Source organism: Sylvia atricapilla, chromosome 10 (genome assembly GCF_009819655.1).
Source record: "Sylvia atricapilla isolate bSylAtr1 chromosome 10, bSylAtr1.pri, whole genome shotgun sequence".
Classification (NCBI taxonomy): domain Eukaryota; kingdom Metazoa; phylum Chordata; class Aves; order Passeriformes; family Sylviidae; genus Sylvia; species Sylvia atricapilla.
In genome coordinates this window covers 3,514,643-3,533,948 of record NC_089149.1, presented here as the reverse complement: position 1 = coordinate 3,533,948, position 19,306 = coordinate 3,514,643, and the positions used below count along the sequence as shown (strand labels likewise).

The window sequence follows — 19,306 nt, the reverse complement described above, 5'->3', positions numbered from 1 at the left end:
GGCGATGCTGGTCCCAAATTATCCCGAATGCCAAAGATATTTTCCTCCCCAAGCCAATCCTCCCTCCTGCAACAGACAGCTCTAAAGAACCCCCTTTTCAACACTGAGGCCTCCTGCTGATTTAATTGCTCTTTAGATCACGTTTTGAAATCATCTAATGGGAGGCAAGTCCACAATTGCTCCTGTGGGGAAGCGAGTCCACAGTGAAGGAATTTCTCCTCCATACTGCACTTGAGCAACAAGGGCTCTGGCTTTCATATCTTTGCTGCGGTTGTATCTGTTTTGCATTTAACTTTCATGGTTTACATATTTTTAATGCTTTTATGTTTATTCCACTTTAGAAAATCTAATCAGAATTAACTGAAAGAGGAAGTTTTAAAGAAGACTTGGAAATGCACAATGTCCCGCTCCTGAGGAAATGTATTTATGAAGCTGAATTTTAATACTTCACATGTGAATTTCCCTCACCTAAAATGAAGTCCTGGTGTTGACTGGTGTTTAAATTCAGACCATTTGCTAACATGCACCACTTTTTGATCCTTCTGCTGTATTTGTTGTTTTATTAGACTGTATACTACATACATGTCCTACTGCCCGAAGACATCTGGAATATGCTTTTTATTTAAACAGAAAGTTTGCATTTTAAAACGCAAACAGTAAACAGAAAATATTATTCACCTTGTTGAATTCCATACCACTAAGTACCAGACTGCTGAAAAATGCCAGGACAAAATCAAACCCAGGGAACCCTTTGGATGGAGTGTCAGAGAAATAAAATAAGCAAAAAACTCAGAAAAATAGGACAAGGAAGCAGCTGAACCACATAGTACACCACGTTCTAGTATTTATACCTCAATAAACTCAAACACTGGGAGCTTCAATATTTTAATTTTATAGGCTACGATCAGCTAGAGAATTTCTCTCATATACCAAACACAGTTTTAAGTTCAGATATTGGCACTTACAGAGGAGGAAAAATGGTCCAGCTAATAAAAACGAGCTGGGAGTTAGTGATATTTGTTAGTCTCCATTTGGAGATTTAAAGGAGTGACTTGGTTTATGGGGCAGCTCTGCACCCAGCAGCAGCTCTTCCCTCAGTGGCATTTCTCTCGTGCTGGCACAGCCCAGAGGGCCCTAAAGCAGTGATATTGCTGAAAGGCAACACAATTTAACACAAAATAAAAGAGCCTAAACCACTTTGGTGTACATGGGCTAGACCCAGCCCTAGCCTGAGACTCCCTGCAGCAAGAGGAGGCGAGACCCAGGAGCTGAAAATGCAGCTCCACGACGCCACATCAACAGCAAATCTGATGACAGATGATCCCTTCCAGCCCCAGACTTCCTCTGCAAGATCAATATTTTAAGGATTATATGCTGAAAGATTCCCTCACATCCTACAGATAAAATCAAGAGAAATGCAAGGCACAGTCGCCTCGCCATGTCTCCTCCATCTCAAGGCCAGGAAACAGCTTCACCCCCAGTCACAGCAGAAAAATTCCCTAATTATTTTGTCTGGGGAGCAGTCTGCAAAGCAGACACTGATCTAAATGCCTGAACTGCATTTGAGCGTTTTGGAAGTCTAAACTATTTGGATTTTTACGTTCAAATTGCTGTACTAGCAAAGGACACGTGTAGCAGCAAAGCAACAGCTTCTGCTGGCCATATTTTTTTCTACTTGGGAATAGCTACAGAAAGATGAAATTATTCTAGAATAGCAGATGCATAAAAATATTTAAAAGAATTCTTAAAATACAAAGCCCTTCCATTGCAATTCTAGAACATCACAGGATTATGGAAGATTGTATCTGTATCTGTGATTAAATTTGGATTAGTTTCCAGTGCAGATCAAACTGAAACACCTTCCTGCTCGACTTTCTATAGTTACAACTTAGGATGCTTATCTGAATAACCTGAATTTCAAGCCACTTACGGCTTGCTTATCACAAGCCAGACGGTGATGAAAGCAACTGCATTCCCACAAGACAGAGGGAGAGCAATCCACGGAGACAAGAGGGAAAATCAGATCTGTGTGCTGTCCCCAGGCTGCCTTGCCAAGGAGATTACACTGCTGGCTGAACAGGGAAGAGGTGGTGTGTGGATATTCTCCTTCTCACCTTCAAAAGATTTCAGAGATGCTTTACAGGGGGGTTCCCCACTGAAGGTACCTCCCCTGTGTCCTTGTTTTGTTCACCTTTCATCAGGAATTACCTAAGAGTCACACAAACCAAAGTCTGTGTGCTCCCAAGATGTAAAATATTTTAGCCACCGTGTTACAGATCTTTTTTAGCTCTCCATGCACAACATGAGGGCTGTGCACTTGGAGTGACCCTTTCTCCATCCCAACATCTCAAGTTCCAAACACAATAAAAGAGGATGTGATGTACAAATGCCCAGCCCACTGCCAGCACTGTGCCCTTTCCAAGGGCAGATCCTACAGGGGAAATTCCAGACTGTGAAATCCTCCATACCCCTGACTGAGGGCCCTGCTAATTGCCAAGGAAGTTGGTACCTAATTGATTTGATGAACCACGTTGACAAAAATCCATTTGCCCTGCCCAAAACTTGTTTCAGTACAGAGCTGTGTGACTGCTTGTTTGGAATTCAGGATTGTCACACCAGCAGCTCCTTTCATATCGTTATTAAAACCCTCAGAAACAGTTATGATCAATCAGTTCCTCAAAAATACACAGACAGCAGTGATAAACATGGATAATTAGTGAACCTGCAATCATGGTTTTTAAAAAGGAAGAAAGGAAGGAAGATTCTGCCAGATCAATTCTCTGCTAACAGAAAGCTTTGCTTTTTAGACCACTAAGAAATGCAAACAAAATACGGAACTGAACTCCAAAAAGTCAGAAAAACAGAAGGATAACAAGCCTCCAACTTTGAGAATCCTGAATGGAGCAGAGATCATGTGCCAAAGGTATCCCAGGGATGGTGTTCTAACTGAGGAGGACACTGCCAAGAGCTCCAGGTGACACCAAGGTTTGCCTCTCAAGGAGCTTCCCCAGCCAGTGGCAGTTCTTGAGGGTGAAAAATGAACAGGTTTTCCTCCCCTGACTATTAAAATTTGCAGATTGAGACCTGTTCAGAGTCAGTGATTTCTGAGAGATAAGCAGACACAAAACTTACTCTTCCTAGTGCCCAGGCACTGATGGAGAAAGAAACCAGAACTGGACAGTACCAACCTCACCATTTAGAACAAAAAAAATTCATCCTGTAAGGGGTTGAAAAGCATTGGAACAGGCTGCTGGGGCAGTGATGGAAATGTCACCGTCCCTGGGAGGGTGGAGGTGGCACTCAAGGACATGGTGGCGGCACTGGGTTGACTGCTGGACTTGATCTTGAAAGTCTTTTCCAACCTTAATGGCTGCATGATTTCAGGATTATTTACTTATTAATTAGTTTCCAAGAAAATCTCTTCCCTTTGTCAAGCAGAGAACAACAGGGAGAGGCAGAGACCAAACGTGAGCATCAGCCACCCCACAAACACCAGAGACTCCACGTGGACGGGAGGATTCCTGTCCTGCTGGGAGCTGATGGCAGAACCTGTTCTGGGTCCTTGGTGGCACCTGCACACAGGGACCCAAACCCCCACCACACCATCTGTGGGTCTGGCCCAAATGACTTTCACAGCAGCTTAACTACACCCCTTTTTGCCTAGGAAATGCTACAGAAAACAGGAATGAATAGAACACACACGTTTCCTCTTTCCAGCCAGCACAATCCCCCAGCCTGCTGCAGAAAGGATGAGACCAGCAGAAGCAGGGAAACACAAACCCCTACCTGTATTTATTTACAGAATGGTTTATGCTAATGGATTTAAAGTCAGATTGTCATTTAAAATAATTACAATGATTATTTATTAAGAAAGAAGAAACGTGGTCTAGTCTTTGCAGCTTTATCTTAAAATATCACAAAATCAAGGTTTGACCCCTCTTTACACAGGGAGATCTGTGGGTCACTAGTCCCCACAAAATATTGTGAGGATAAATCAGGAATGATTGTGATAGAGAAAGAGGGAAGGTTAAATTTTAAATAAAGTACCATAACAAGGAGCCTTAAGTGGCTCTGTTTAAAATTATCACAAGTAGATAAACTGTTCAACTCCAACACAGATTTGGAAATAAGTTCCAACAATCTGGCTCACCCCTCCTTTGCCCCAACCAGCTCCCCCAGACTCTTCAGCTGCAGATCATTTCGTACATCTGATGAGAAAACTCTGATTGTTTGCTATTTAATGTGGTATTTTAAATCAACAAAGATGCATGACAGTGCTTTTGCCTTCTGTTATTTGTAACTACACTGCTACTACTCCCTTTTCTGTATTCCAAAGGGTGTTTAAACCTCACAAAAATTACGAAGTGAAAATATCATATGGTCTTTCCCCACTAATTACATGGTGGATTTTGCACATTATTTAGTGTGTTTTTCAATTAAATAATTTATGTACTCATGGGAAGGAAGGGAAACAGGCTTGGTTCCCAGACATTCTTAAGCTGATCACAAAAGTCAGAAATTATTCTATAGAAGTAAAACCTAAAATAAGCCCCTGTTATTGCTGTAAGTAGGTAAATTTATAACAGATTCAACTCACAGCTTACTTTAAATCACAGAACTGCTGAAGTCTCAAGCTCAGAAATGTCCAAAATTTGACAACCAGTATGAATCCCCTCACAAATGCACTCGCTACTAAGCATGACATAATTTGTTCTTGCAGCAGAGGTTTGAAAAGAATCTCTCCTCTTTTACTAACACTAAAATGATTTTCAGATTTTGAAACTTTGGTTGGAGGGGGTTTGAAACTCCTGTTGCTAGAAAAATATTTGGCCAATTTTTCCACAGTGAAAGAAGTTTTACATTGGTATTGACTCTAGGAAGGAAAATGGAAATGTAAAGGTTGGTCCAAAACACAGCGTAAAATTAAAAAAATAAAATAAAATAAATCAGTTCATATTAATAGAAAACTTATTTCTTTTTTATTGAACCAAACTGAGCAGCAAAAATTGAAAAGAGCAGTTTTGGGTGGCTGGGAGGTTTTAAACTGCAGAACTCCTGGTCCAGGGAGGTTTGTTTTTTTTTTTTTTTTTGTTTTTTTTTTTTTTTTTTAATGCTTCACAAAACCCCATAAATATGCTACAAGCTCCTTTGAGTGGTTTTCTAGAACCTGGTGTTAAAACACCTCCACGGAACAGCTTTCAGCATAGATAAATGCGCTCCTACAGAGCCAGATGGGTCATTTTGAACTGTTAGTGCTGTCAGGCTTTTATTTTTGCTCCTCAAGCTATTTGTTCTGCCCTTTGCTGGCCCCTGCCACGGATTAGATGAGCATCCACTGTCTGCCCCAGCTCTGAGCCAGCCAGGTCAGCCCTGACTGCAGCAGCTTCCTCACATTCCTCACTCCCAGGTGTCCCAGGCAAGGCTGCTCCAACAGGATTCATTCATGGAATGGCTCCAGCCAACCAAAAGGAGCACGTTGTGGCTGGTGAGAGACTGGTGAAAAGGCAAGGTTAATTATTCCTCACTCAATTTAGCCCCTGCAAACCGATTTCACCATGGAGGAGGACCCTTGTTGGAGCAGGCAGTTTTCTACTACATTTCCTCACCCGGGATTAAGGACAAAGCAACTTTTAGCAGCACTCATTTTGCAGGCACAGAAAGAAGCTTTACAAATTATCTGATTATTTACCCACCCCGGAAAATGGGGAAGGCAAATAATGGCATTAAACCACTACAGCTTTTTGTCCCAGGTTGAGTGTCTGTCAGTCCTTCTTCCAGACCTCCCTGGAGATGTGGTCCACTGTGGAGAGGCATCTTCTACCCTGTAGCTGGTCCCTTGCCCTACACCTCAGATGTGTTCTCAGGTAGTTTTAAGGACATCCAGCAGTGCCTAGGCCAGGAAAGGTTGAACAGCACAGTCATCAGCGGGACCCTGTGTCAGGTAATAAATATTTATGTCCAGATCTGAAAGGAGATGCATCTCCTGATGCCTGTTTTCAAGGAAAAGGACAGAGGCATCTCCAAGGTATGGCAATTTTGACAGATCCATGGAGCAGGAGTGGCAGGACCTCCCCCACAACCTGCTTTGGGGGAGGAGACTTCTGTGAGCACTGCAAGGGACAATCACCCCATCAAGTCTGAGAGACCTGGATTTCATTTCCTGGTCTGTCACTGGCCTTATGGAGAACAAACAGATGAATAAATTGCCATGAGATCTCATGCAACCCTGTGATTGGAAAGAACAACCCTGACCTGACAAAGACCTGGTAATTTGAAGTCATTGCATTTGAACTCAGGGTGGGGGAGGAATATATCAAAGAAGGACTTCCTTCCTTCCTTTCTTTCTTGCTTCCAAGGGAAGACTGGCACAAGGCAACCACTTAAAGTGGTGACTTGTTCCTCACCAATGCCACCCCAGTTCATTTCTCAGCTGTCCCCCAGCAGATCTCCTGGACAGAGTGATGTGAAAAGAGAAAACTGGCCAATATTTGTACTGCCCATTTTTGCTTACTCTCAGTGCCTGACATGCCACTCTCTCATGAGATATTTAACAGTGGTTTAGCTCAATAAACATCCAAGAGCCCCTCATCCACAGCTCTAAATGCAAACCATATGTTGCAGATGAAAACCCTGAAGATTATAATTAGAACTGTCCATTCAATTTAAACAAAGTCAAGAATGAAAACTATTTCAAATTCAATAAACAGGCCATTTCAAAGTGTAGACACTGTGAAGGACAAGCTTAACAACTTAATTGACAGGTAAAGCTTCATTTCTAATCCTCATTTTGATATCATCTGTAGCCTCAGGAGTCAAAACACATCACTGCTCAGTGCTCAAAATATGCAGAGAAAATGAAAATGTCAGCTGAATGAAAAAAAAAGGAGAAGCATCTGTTTGATAGCTGTGTAAGCCTGTGATATGTAAACTGCTTTGGAGTCAAGCAGCCCTAATTAGAGTTTCAAGGAATTCTTCATTAAATATACACACACAGAGACATATATATATATATATATACACACACACACACATGTTCTAAGCAATTATTGAAACCAGACAATTTGCAAGAAAACCAGGCTATAGAATTAAAGCAAGGAACATGATAATTTCACGGACAGACCTCAAACTGTGATGTTTTCACACAGCCGTGAAGAAATCCATTTTTCCTTCTTTGCACAAAGCAGTCCTGTACGTTTTTTTTCTCCACTCTAAGTATTTAAAACCAAAAAAGAATGATCCATTTTGGGACCTTGGTGTAGCACACAGCATCTCAGCAAAGGAAAGCCAAAAAGGAAGAGTGATAGGGTTACCAGCCTCCACAGTGGGGTTAGACTAATAGATATTTTGGCAACTGCACCCCCTTGACGACTCCAGCTCCCATCAACATGAAACCCACACAGATGGACACAAACTCTCAGTGGAGAACTGTGCCAGGATAAGTGAATGACCACATGGAATAACAAGACAGTACAAGCTGAAGAACGACAAACCAGATAGAAGGGTAACTCAGGCTCCTAAAAAAACATCTACACACCAAAAAAAAAAAACAACCCAGCTTCATTAATGTCACTGTTTCCAGTAGGAAAGAGGTAAATGTACTGGCTGTAAACAGGGAAGTTCGAAGGGAATGTTTTTAAAGACAACAATCAAAATTTCAGATGATTTCTGCTTAGGAGAAAGACTTTGACATCACCAGTATCAGCAGCTACTGCAACGCTCCTGCAAGATTTTCTGATGTGGGGCAGAACAGCAGAGAGAATATTTGCTATGGGTCCATCAATTTTTAAATACAGCTCCTCAGCACAACCGAGTTGGGCCCTGCTGTGAGGTGGGAGGGTGGCAAAGGAGGAGAGGATCTCTACAAGGAGCTGCACTTAATAAGTGACAGCATGACACAGCCCAAACTCCTCGTGTGGACTCAGATCTGAGCTGTATTAAGGAGGTTTAGATGTTGGGCCATCAGCATCTCCTCTCGGCAGGATATGGCAGTTTGCAAGAGTAGTTATGGAATAAAAAGAGAAATGCCTGATGTGATGGGAACACCTGGATTTTGCTAGCAGCAATATTAATGCACACTTGCTGAGCTCTGTGTCTCCACTACAGCAGAATGCAGAGAAATGTGTTTTCCACACACAGCAGGTAAAACATGCACAAGAAAATTATAATCATGCAAACGTCCTCATAATCTGATGTTTCCAGCTTACAGCCCATGTGCTGTGCTGGCTGGAAATGCAGATGTGATTTGTGACAAGGCTGTGCACGAGCAGGAGAACAGGGAGGGCACAGGCACCATTCAGCCACCAAGTTCCACCTCTGCCAGTCTAAAACTGAGACCACAGCACAACCTCCTCTCCCTCTGCCACAGCTGGCTCCTGGCACTGCTCCACAGCCACCAGTTCATGGGGAGCCTCCTCAAGTGCCACACAAGCACTGATCCCCCACTGGAGCCATCCCAACTCCGGGACAATAAGACATCAACTGCCAGTGAGGAAAGGACAGCATTTTACACAGATTTTCTTGCTCTGCTTCCTTTATGACATAAATCACATGTGACTCTGCAGAGATTCTACCAGGAGAAGAGAGAAATTACATTAACACATCCAAAGCGTATCCCTGCCAAGTTCCAGAGCTGGATCCTAGTCATGAATCACAGAATGGTTTGGGTGGGGAGGGACCTTGAAGATCAACCAGTTCTAATTCCCTTGCCATGGGCAGGGACACCTTCCACCAGGCTGCTCCAAGCCTTGTCCAGCCTGACACCCTGAACTCTTCCAGGCTACAAATTCTCTGGGAAAACCTGTGCCAGTGCCTCACAAACCTCGCAGGGAAGAATTTCTTCTCAGTATCTGAGCTAAAGCTGCCCTCTGTCAGTTTGAAGCCATTTCCCTCTCTCGTATCACTCCATGTTTCTGTTGAAAGTCTCTCTCCAGCTCTCTCGCTTTTCAGGTCCCTTTAGGCATTGGAGGGGTCTCTGAGGTCTCCCAAGACACTTCTCATCTCCAGGCAGAACCATCCCAACTCTCTCACCCTGTCTCTGTGTGAATTATGTCACCAGGCACAGAAGAATTTATTTTAGTTCCTTTTTTCTTCCTCTTCCTGAGATTAAAATTCCCATCAAATTAATCAGTTGATTGCTCCATTTTTATGAGTTGTTTTTGAACTCCTTGCCTGACACTGGATCCCTTTTGGGACAGGAATTGTTCACAGGGTTCTCAGGTGGGCCTTTCCCAGAGAAGGCATGCAACAACAGCAGGTTTACTTCAAGTTGGTCTTCTAATATATCCCAGCTAAAGCCCTCAGGTACTCCTGTAATTGAAGTTTGAGTAATCCAATATGATGTTGATCAAACTACTGATCTTTTAATAATGCAGTGTAGCTCTCCCAGCAGTTGTATCTCGCTGACAGCCACGTCTGGATCGCTTCCTTTGGGCCAAGGCTTTGAACAGAGAAGCTGACGGGTTTCTGTTTGCCTTAGATTTTTATCACAAATTGTTTTAAAGCTTTTTAAGGCTTTATCAGATGGCTCGTAAAATCCACAGGCATTTCAATAATAATAAAAATAAAAAAAAAAGAAAAAAAAGAAAAAAAGAAAAAGGAAAAAAGAAAAAAAGAAAAAAGGAGAAAAGAAGGGAGTTCTATTAGCTGTCCTGGTGGAGAACAGTATTAAATGCTTCCAAAGAGGAACATAAACACCACTCAGGAGCTGTGCTCTTCCCTGTTAGTTCTTGTTTACGCAGCCTGTAGGCAAAGCCAGAGAAAAAGCTGTAGCCACCCTGTACAACACCCTCCTCTGAAAGGCAAATGTGCACATTTCTCCTCTCACAATTTCCATTTAAAGTACGAATTTAAGGTTTTTCTAAGCCTCGCCTCTCCGCACAAGAATAATTCAGCTGCAATTTGCATTTTCGATGTGCTCGAAATGAACACCAAGATGACTCATGTGCTGTTTATAAGATGCCTGTATTTGCTGGTAAATACCTTGCTACAAACAAGCTATAATTTAAGTATTCAGAAGTCTTGCTTCTGCATAAAATTACTACTAAGTGTACTTTTGGAGCCCATGACCAGAGCTTCAATTTCAGGCTTGCAAAGCTCTTCCTACACAATGATTCTTAAAAGTACGAGTGGATTTTCTTCTCTGATAACAGCAATCATTGTATCCCTGTAATTGCAGAAAAGATTACCTGGCTTTTAATTCACATTAGTCAGCTCCAACAATACTGTGCTTCTTTCCTTTCCTTCAAAATAAACTAATTATTGTCAATCAGCCCACTGGAATGTTAACATTCTCCATAACCTGCCCTTCAGATTCAGTCATAAATGCAAAAAAACTAGCTAATATAAACTAATCAGAGCCCTAGAAATATCTCAAAACATATTTGTACTGCAGTCCATCATTTTTTGTCACATTATTTCCAAATATTTTCTTCTCATCTGGACAATAACAGCCTTTTCATATAGTTCTGTAATGCTTTTTCATCTAACTATTCGCAGCTCCCATGTTAATTAAAAGCATTAAGCCCCTGAGTAATGTGGCAAATACTGCAATAATTCTGAACTTTAAATGTTTTCACTATCAAAAGCTGATCAATACAGCTCTATGCCATGAAGTGGTTTGGACAAAGAAAACTGTCCAGGGCCAGTTTTTTCTGCCCATGCCCAACTTTGTGAGCACAAACTCACAACTGCAGGACCTGGAGTCGCAACCGAGGGAGTGACGGTCCCTGCAAGTCCCACAAACACTCCTTTCCAAGGATAATGGCAAGCTGAGGTTCCTGCTCCATATTTGCTCCCAGCTGGTGGGGCTGGAGGAAGACAAGGTGGCTGGAAGGCTGGGGGAGCAATCCATGAGCCGAGTCTAAAATCAGCTGTGATGCACGGGGAGCCGCGCGCGCCATATGGGGATGGGGCTCTGCCTTTGCTGCTACCTGTGACACCCAGGAACAAGCCTTCCCCTTCAGATCAGCGATCAATAACTCATCTGCTAACTGAAATGCAAAGGGAAAAGGTTTTCCCAGTTTTCCGTGGGGCCGTGCTTTTGAAAAGACGCTGCTGCCTTGGAACGCGGCACAAGCTGAGCTGCAGGGGATGTGTGACACGGTGACAAGCTGCACTACACCTAACCCTGTGTAATCCTGACATAACCTGAAAATTAAACTGCCAGTCCCATGGTTTGTTTATGCAAAAGGCTGTTATTAAAACGTTGCAGCTGAGTTAAGCGTTCAAAGGCAAAAATCTAAGCATTAAAAAAAAAAAAGCTCCACGGAGACTTACCAAGATTATCTGGAAATAGTCACTGAATCCTTGAAATATAATCAGTCCAGTCTTCCCCAAAAGTCAAGGGCTTTTGGGCAGGACTCCTTCAACTGTTGCTTTGGAGCCTTGGATTGGGATAATAATACGCTCGACCCAACTGTTGTGCATAAAACTTCTACTTAAAAAGTGACTGCAAACTGACTCAGGCTGTTCTCAGCTGCCGTCGATGCAAACACGGACCCAGGATAAAGGAGCCCAGCCTTCGGTGGCAGTGCTCACTTTGGAGGGAGCTGTCATAACTGTGAGCCTGCCTACCCCGAGGGATGGCAGATGTGAGAAAGTGGGTGGCTCAGCTCACAGCCGCCTTTGTTCAGTGTGTGAGGGAGGAGCGGGGACACTTCAGCAACAGCCAAGCAGGGATCAGGGAGAAACTAAACCAGAGCAATTAAAATTCAACCATAAATCAGCTATCAGAGCATCAGATGCTTCTCTCGGCTCAGACCAACACAGAAATGCTCTGAACCAGGTGGGAAGTGTCTGTTCTGGCCTGAGCAATGTGTCCCTTCCCTGACTGAAAAGAAAACAGACAAAAAAAAAAAAAAAAAAGCTGGGATTTGCTGATTTTAGTATTTGATACATTTTAAAAAGATTGAAAGGGTTTGTGTGCCCCCAGCGTGTAGCTGAGTTGTTTTTGCTGAGGAAGGCTCACAAAAAGCAAGGGCAGTGCCCAGACCAAGCCACTGCCAGCCTGGAATGAGCCCCCAAATTTCAGCTCAGGCTCCTGCCTGCTCGGGCTTGTCAGGAATGAGCACTCAGGTAATTCATTTTAAAAGTCCAGTAGGCTGCAGTCAGTGTTACGCTCACTGTGAATATGTTGTCATTTTTGCTACTTATTTGGAGGGGTTTTTTGCTGTAGAACTACCAGGAATAGACAAATGCAGGCAGACAACACAATTTTCCTGGGAGAGTGTAAGAGCTCCACACAGCTATTGATCCCAGCTGGATCCAACACGGCACGGGAGAGCACGAGGGGGGTCACAGGAACAACCTCCAGCCATCACTTCTGCTCAGAGAAATGCTTGAAATTGAGAATTCCAGGAGAATGACTAGGGAGTAGAAATAAAATTAGATTCCCCATCAAGTTTGCAAATGTAGAACATCTCCAGCAGTTTCTGCCTGGAGCTTCTCTGCAGCCATGCACAAAAATCACACAGTCCTCCTGCTTAAACCCAACAGTCTCCAGAAAAACCACAGAAGTCTGAGTGCACAATGCCAAATAGTGTTTATAATGCACAATTAATCCTTAATCTCCACTAATACAGTTCCCTCTATAAGAGAAATACGGGAATTCCTTTTTTTTAAAATTATTATTACCAACCTGGATCTGAAATCAAAAGCAGATTTTAAGCTTTTTACTTATGACTAAAAAAAATGAATTGAAAAGTAGGAGCAATCATAATTAATATTTAAATGTAAAAACAGATGTCCCTTCTTGTTTAATCCACTTCAAATGTTAGACATTTACCAGTATTCTGGATGCATAAACTAATGGAGAAGAAAATGTTTTCTCTTCACCCCTCTTGGCAGATTACTGTAGGCTTTTTATACTTTGAAACATAAATACTTGAAATTATCTGACTTAGCTCTAAAAACCCAACCTGGAATCCCAGGATACCTGAGAGCCACTAACAACAGGTCTGGAAAAATCAGAAATTAGGTTTTACTTTCTCTCCTCTGACAAGTCTTTTTCTTGTGCCTATTCTTTTTCTCTTCTTTTTAGAATTGCTGTAGAATTCCGATACCCTGAACTGCCTCAGTTTTCAAGATGGTTCACCCAGGGTCTGCTGAGGTGATGAGTGGAGCTGTCCATTCCACTCACTCTAGGAGGCAGACATTAGGTGGACAGAGTAATTCAGTTACAGACAATTAGATAATTGTGATACAATCCCTGCAACTGGATTTATTTCCTTGTCTCAAGACAAGGTCTTGAAATAGAGAGAGATGAAGAGGGTTGGGTGGCTTCACCTCATCTAAGGGCGCCTTCACTTGAGTGCTGTAAGATTTGAGTTCAGTTGTTGTGGTACTTGTTGCACCTGGAATAAGAACTGGTACTTTTTGATTTTTGTAAAACATATTCTCCTTGTTCTCCTTCTGTTGAAGTGTTCCTGGCAATAAGTACCTCAGTGTCATGGCCTGCCAACATTGGCTGTTGAACAAAATGCAACTTTTAGATCTAAGATAATGCAAAAGCATCCAGAATCCTTCCAGCAGACTCACTTCTCCTGTTGTAATAAGAATGAAATAAACACAATAAAAATGCCTTGGCATTTCCTTTGAAGCGCATGGTATTATGTCCTTCAGTTTTTTTTATCACAGGACATGGCAGACATCTGTACATTGATTTTCTGGGCAGGGAAAACTGCCCAAACACAGAATTAGCATTTTTTCTTTTCCAACAAAACCAGAATCTGGTAAGAATAAGTTACATCTCAGACCTTATTAACTTAATAAACACTGCCACCACATTAACAAGCACTTTCTTGCTCTCAGACATGTCCCTCAGTATTCCTTTTAACCCACCATAAACTCTCCCAAGGCAACAAACAGTGTTTGGAGAGTTCCCCTGCCCCGAGATCAGGCTCCAGCAGTGACCCCTCCATCCTTGGCGTGAGCAGTGGTGGCCCTGCACTGTCCCACTCCGACTCTGTGGAGGCAGCTGCTCCCAAAATCCCACTGGCAAAGGTCAGGAAACCTGCCAGAGCTCCCAGGTTTGGCCAACACCCCCAGGGATGGGGTTACAGCGCTTGCAACATCACTCTAATCAACAAAATAGGAGCTCCTTTTCATCAACAGTTAATCACAGGACTTCACTTGTCTCTAAGTTCCTTCAGTTGCCTTGACAGATGAGAGCACAATAATATAAATAAGAAATGACAGTTTACCAAAGAAGGTTAACATAAGGTCATGACCTTTTTCTACTTGAGTTCTGCAGCTTATTCATGTGTGAAAACACGCTTTTGTAGCTGTAGCCTCAGCATCCCTTACAGATCTGGACTCGTGCCAACAGCTGAGCTTTAAAATTACCATTTAAAATACCATTTAAGATGGTATTTATGTTCAGAAAATACCATTCCTGCATTTTGTGATGCTCGAGAAGATCCGTTTCACATCGGGATAAAATATGAAATTAGGATCTCTCTGCATTTCACAGCCCATCCCGCTGACAGAGTGGTGCCTCTGCTCCACAAACGAGGAGGGATTGGACACACACCCACCTCCTCTCCCTTCCTCAGACCAGGTCACACCTTTCTGAGCAAACCCACCCACGGCCCCTGCCCAGCCTGCCCCAGGAACACCACACGGATGCACAGGGCACAGCATCAGCCTGACAGCCCTACACTAGTAAATGTCAAATATTAATTTGTCACATTATTTGTGCAGTGATTTAAAGCCAAATCCCGTCTCATCATTCATCTCCATCAGGCACACGAGGAGCGGGAGGGAAGCAGGAGCTTTCTGTCACAATCTGTAATGCCTACGCCAGGAGCTGCCAGGAAATATTTCTCTGTCAGGGAAGCAAACTGAAGTTCTGAGCGTGAAGGCTGGAGAGGGAAAGCTGCAGTACAACATGGAGATAATTAGTTTTGAAAGGCTAATCAGGTCACTGCTCTGGCTGGCATTTCTCTGGAGATGCACAGGCCTTTAGCTCAGCACATCCTGCCTCTCGATACCAGCATCCCTCACCAAAGCGAAGGAAGACTTTACAAACTATACAACTCTGAACTGCCACGAGAGCCCCCAGACAGCCAGAAAAGATCCCTAAAAATAGCCAGGAAATATCCCTACAACCTCTGGAATGAGAACAGACCCCACAGCACAGGGTGTCCCAGGCTGTGCTGCTCAATCCCCTTCCCCATGTGGGTCCAACCAGCCACAGAATCACTCGGGAAGGGGAAGGTTTAATCAAAGCTGATAGCAAGAACTAGGTTTATATTATCTCACCTATTTCATGCTGTTGTCTTGTGCATATTCATGGAGCCTTGTGTCTTGCACACACCTCTGACACCCTAGAAGGTGGAGATGTTGAGCATTATCAGCTCGTTCAAGCTGTGAAATCAGGCCTTTGGGTCTCTAAAAAAAATTGCTCACAACCCCCCAGCAATGCTTGATGAAAACAGCAGGGCACTTCAGCTTGTTGCTGGTTAGTGAATCTGTATCCACTGACCCTTCCTTAGCATTAAACAGCTACAAATGGCAAAAAAACCCATTTTCAAAAACCCAACAATTCTTTCCTGACATCCTTCCCTTTTGTCAGAAGGATGCTCTATTTTGTTTCTGAAAAACACGATCAATCTTTCCAGTAATAACGACTCGATGAATAAAATCTGTGCTACTTCCATGCCCTTTTCTAACAATGCACCTTATTTGTACCTTGGCTTATAAAAAAACCCCCGTACACTGATCGATCATTGCAGGCACCAGTGAAATAAAACTAACCATGAGACAAATAATGGGAGCAGAACAATAGTGCACATCTATTTAACGCCCGAGTTTAGACTGAGGGATAACATAAAGCACAATGATGCTATAAAGGCAGAAAGAATGAAACAACCCAGAACAACAATAAACTTTATTCCTCCAAAACACCACTGGTTAACCTGAATGAGGAGCTGTTTTACTCCTACCTGCAAAAAATAACTCTTTTGAGCAACGCAGAGGCATTAATAAATAAAACCCCAATTCAGGCCCTGGAAGACCTTCGAGCAGCACACGGAGTTTTGTTTGAAGGCAAAACAAAAAAAGTCGTCAAAAGTGTTTCACCACTTTCCCCTCACATAGTGACCAACCACTAAGTTACACACACTGTAACACCTGGTGGCCAGAAGTTGGCTGAAATTGGCCACCTTGCAGGTCACTACAGCCAAATTCTCACTGTCATTGTCACCTCTGCAAAAGCTCAGGTGTCTTTAGTGACTCCACCACATTCGCTCTGCTCTATGACTTGAGTACTTCCAGTTCATTGTGTTTTTCCATTTTTGCCTGAAGACTACAAAAAAAAAAAAAAAAAAAAAAGGCTTCAGAACACCTAATAATATATTCCCTTGCAATTCCTGGTCAGATAAAATGCAGTACAAAAATTAAATACCTTAAGCTCTGTTTGAGTTTTTAAAGACCGTCCAAATGCTAGAATTTAAAGCCTATTTTAAGAATTGAATTGTGCAGAAGGAGCACTAATTTGGCCAACTTATTAAAATAAGACCAGTCTAAAGGAAAAATTACTCTTGCAGGCAAAGGATTATGATGAGTAGGAGTCCTGCTTTCAAAAACCTTGGGGTGTGGACAGCTTTTTATGCACTGGAAGCAGTAAGGAGTGATCAAAACACAGACCTGTGCTCATGGGCATATTGCCAGTCAGTCCCCCAAAGAGGTAAGAGAGGTGATGTAGCAGGGATCTGTGAATCATAAATTATATTCCTGGGCTGAGCTCTCCAAAGGCCGAAATGAAAACATGGGGGACCATAATGAAATACTTCAATCAAAATGAAATAACCATCTACAGCTTATTTACACTGTCAAGGTGGATCTCAACAGATAGGTTGCCATAGAGAATAATTCCATCATATTTTAGCGAGAAAAGGAGTGCAGCCAAATAAATTATAAAGTTAGGATAAAGCATATGACCATGGGCAAGAAATACAGTGCTTTATACAAACCTTATAAAGGAGTTGGACAATGGTAAAATGAAATCTTGGAAGAAAGGAATCTTGAGATACTGTGCAATGGGAAAAGCCAGAGAACACAGTTTCTTGTGAAAAGATGATAATACAGTTCATGAAAAGCTGCCCTGAGATTAAAAAAATATCATCACTGATGCCTTTAGTGCAGCACTGAATTGCAGGGAAGGTGCAATCCAGGCACACAGTAGAGCACACCAGATCACGTGGCAGCACATCCCCGCTACCTGTGTCAGGGGAGAGCTCAGGAAGAAGGAACTGCTCTGGGCTGCAGTGCAGCACGCCTTGGGTACCTAACACCTGACCTTCTGCAGCACCTGATGACGCACAAAATGTAGTGACTGTAGGGAGACACCTCATCTGGGCTTGTTTACACCCACTCTGTTTGCCAGTGCACCTTTAGGAAATCTGGCCATAATTCATTACCTGTTCTAACACAACTTTCTGCACAAGAACGAATTTTACCCTATAACGCACTAACTAGACTTAAATTTCCCCTACGAGAAAGACAAATGGGTTTACATAGCATGTGGTTTTAAATCCTTTTTTATTCAGTTAATCTCTAGCTGTGGAATTGTGATTGAAATGTGAAAATGTATGTGTATTTTCTGATAAGAACCATTTTGCTTTAGAGACAGATGAAATATTATCAAGCGTATACACTTTCTTCAAGTTTTTAAACTGATGACGGAAATCCCATAATCAGAACATGGCACAGCCAATCCAGGTTAAGTGATAACATTTTTTTTCAACAAAATAAAACAAAACCCCAACCCTTTGAAGTGTTCTTACAGCTACATCTTCATAATCCAGACATGAGAAGATCTGCACTCTCGACGACTCTGAGCACACGCTCTTCAGCCGGCTCCACACAAAAGCCAGCGTTTCCTTCCCCTTCCTGAGTCTGCTGATTCCTTAATAGCAGTGAGACATGGCACAAAGGATTACCTGCACAGGATTTTCCATCTTCCCCCAGCTTCTGGCCAGCTGGACACTTGCAGTGGTAGCTGCCGATGGTGTTGCAGCAGCGGCCGTGGCAGCCCCCGCTCCCCGTGGTGCACTCATTGACATCTGCCAGGAGAAAGCACAGGCAACCACTGAAGATGGGCACTGGCCACAGCACCTGAAGACCTGAGGACAGTCCTGTCTGACTCATATGAAAAAATGAGGAAGTTTCTGAGATAAACAGCTCAGGACCCTGAAGCAACCCCAGGAGCAGCCACGCCCAGTTACACTGCTGAGCCCCTCCACCCAACCAGGTTGGGCCAGGGGAGGTTTAGACTGGGCATCTGTTGCCTCAAGTTTGCCTGCTTTTTACTGTTTGTATTTTATTCTCATGCAGCTTCAAGTAAATTATGTATATTTTTAGAATTTATCTATTTGTTTACATATTTCTCCTCTGGGAGGAGAGAGATGATTGATGGTGATGTTCACCAACGAGGTCGAAGAGGTGGCAACCTGTGTAGCCAATCTTTGGCCTGCTTGTAAAAGCTATTTAAGATGGAGTCACAAAAATAAAGAGAGAGCTTTCCTGCTGACCTTTCTGCTGCCTGCACATTCTTTCATGTCCCTAACAGCGACAGGTATCACAAAACATTTCCTCGTTGAAAGGATTGCCAAGCACTGGAACAGGGTGCCCAGGGAAGTAGTGGAGTCACCATCCCTAGAGGGATTTAAAAGACAGATATCACAGAATCATTACAGCTGGAAAACACCTCTGAGATCCCTGAGCCAGCCATTAGTGGATGTGGCACTTGGGGACATGGTTGAGGGGTGGGCTTGGCAGTGCTGAGTTAATGGTTGGACTCAATGGTCTTAAAGGTCTTTTCAGCCTAAATGATTCTGTGATTCTAGGAGTTGCAAGGGTGGGATTTTCCTCCTCTCCTTCTGCACAAGGTGAGTGCAGAGCCAAACTGGCTCTCCAAGTTCCACCCCTGGAACAACCTGTATACAGTCATCTCCAGCAGCAGAGAGGAGAAACCTCTGGAAGACGGTAAGATTTTAAATCAGGATCATTATGGTCCTGCTTTCTGTCAGCTGCTGTTACCTACACACCTGACTTATTCACCTTGTAAGCTGGTGTTTTCCTGCATGCAAAATAGAACTTTACACATTACAAATGAAGAACATTAAAGAGCTTAAAAAAAAAAAAAAAAAAAAAAAAAAAGAAGTAAATAGAGAGCCAATGGGCCAGTGGCAGAGAAAAAAAATCAATAGCAAAGACATTCACTTCCATATCTACCTAAATACCCTACATAAGAAATTCCAAAGAAATATGATGGGAGCCATCAGGCGAGCAGTGCTGCTCTGTTGAG

General features: G+C 42.9%; 1 protein-coding gene across 1 annotated transcript in view; it reads right to left on the bottom strand.

Annotated features, from left to right (window-relative positions):
- LOC136365749 (multiple epidermal growth factor-like domains protein 6) overlaps positions 1-18,549 on the bottom strand; it is a 35,826-nt gene extending 17,277 nt beyond the window's left edge. The window contains exons 1-2 of the mRNA XM_066326451.1: positions 18,531-18,549; positions 17,940-18,062 (exon numbers count right to left, since the gene is read on the bottom strand). Of these exons, the coding sequence (XP_066182548.1) occupies positions 17,940-18,062; positions 18,531-18,549 (142 nt within the window). The remainder of the gene's footprint in view (positions 1-17,939; positions 18,063-18,530) is intronic.
- Positions 18,550-19,306: the final 757 nt, after the last annotated feature.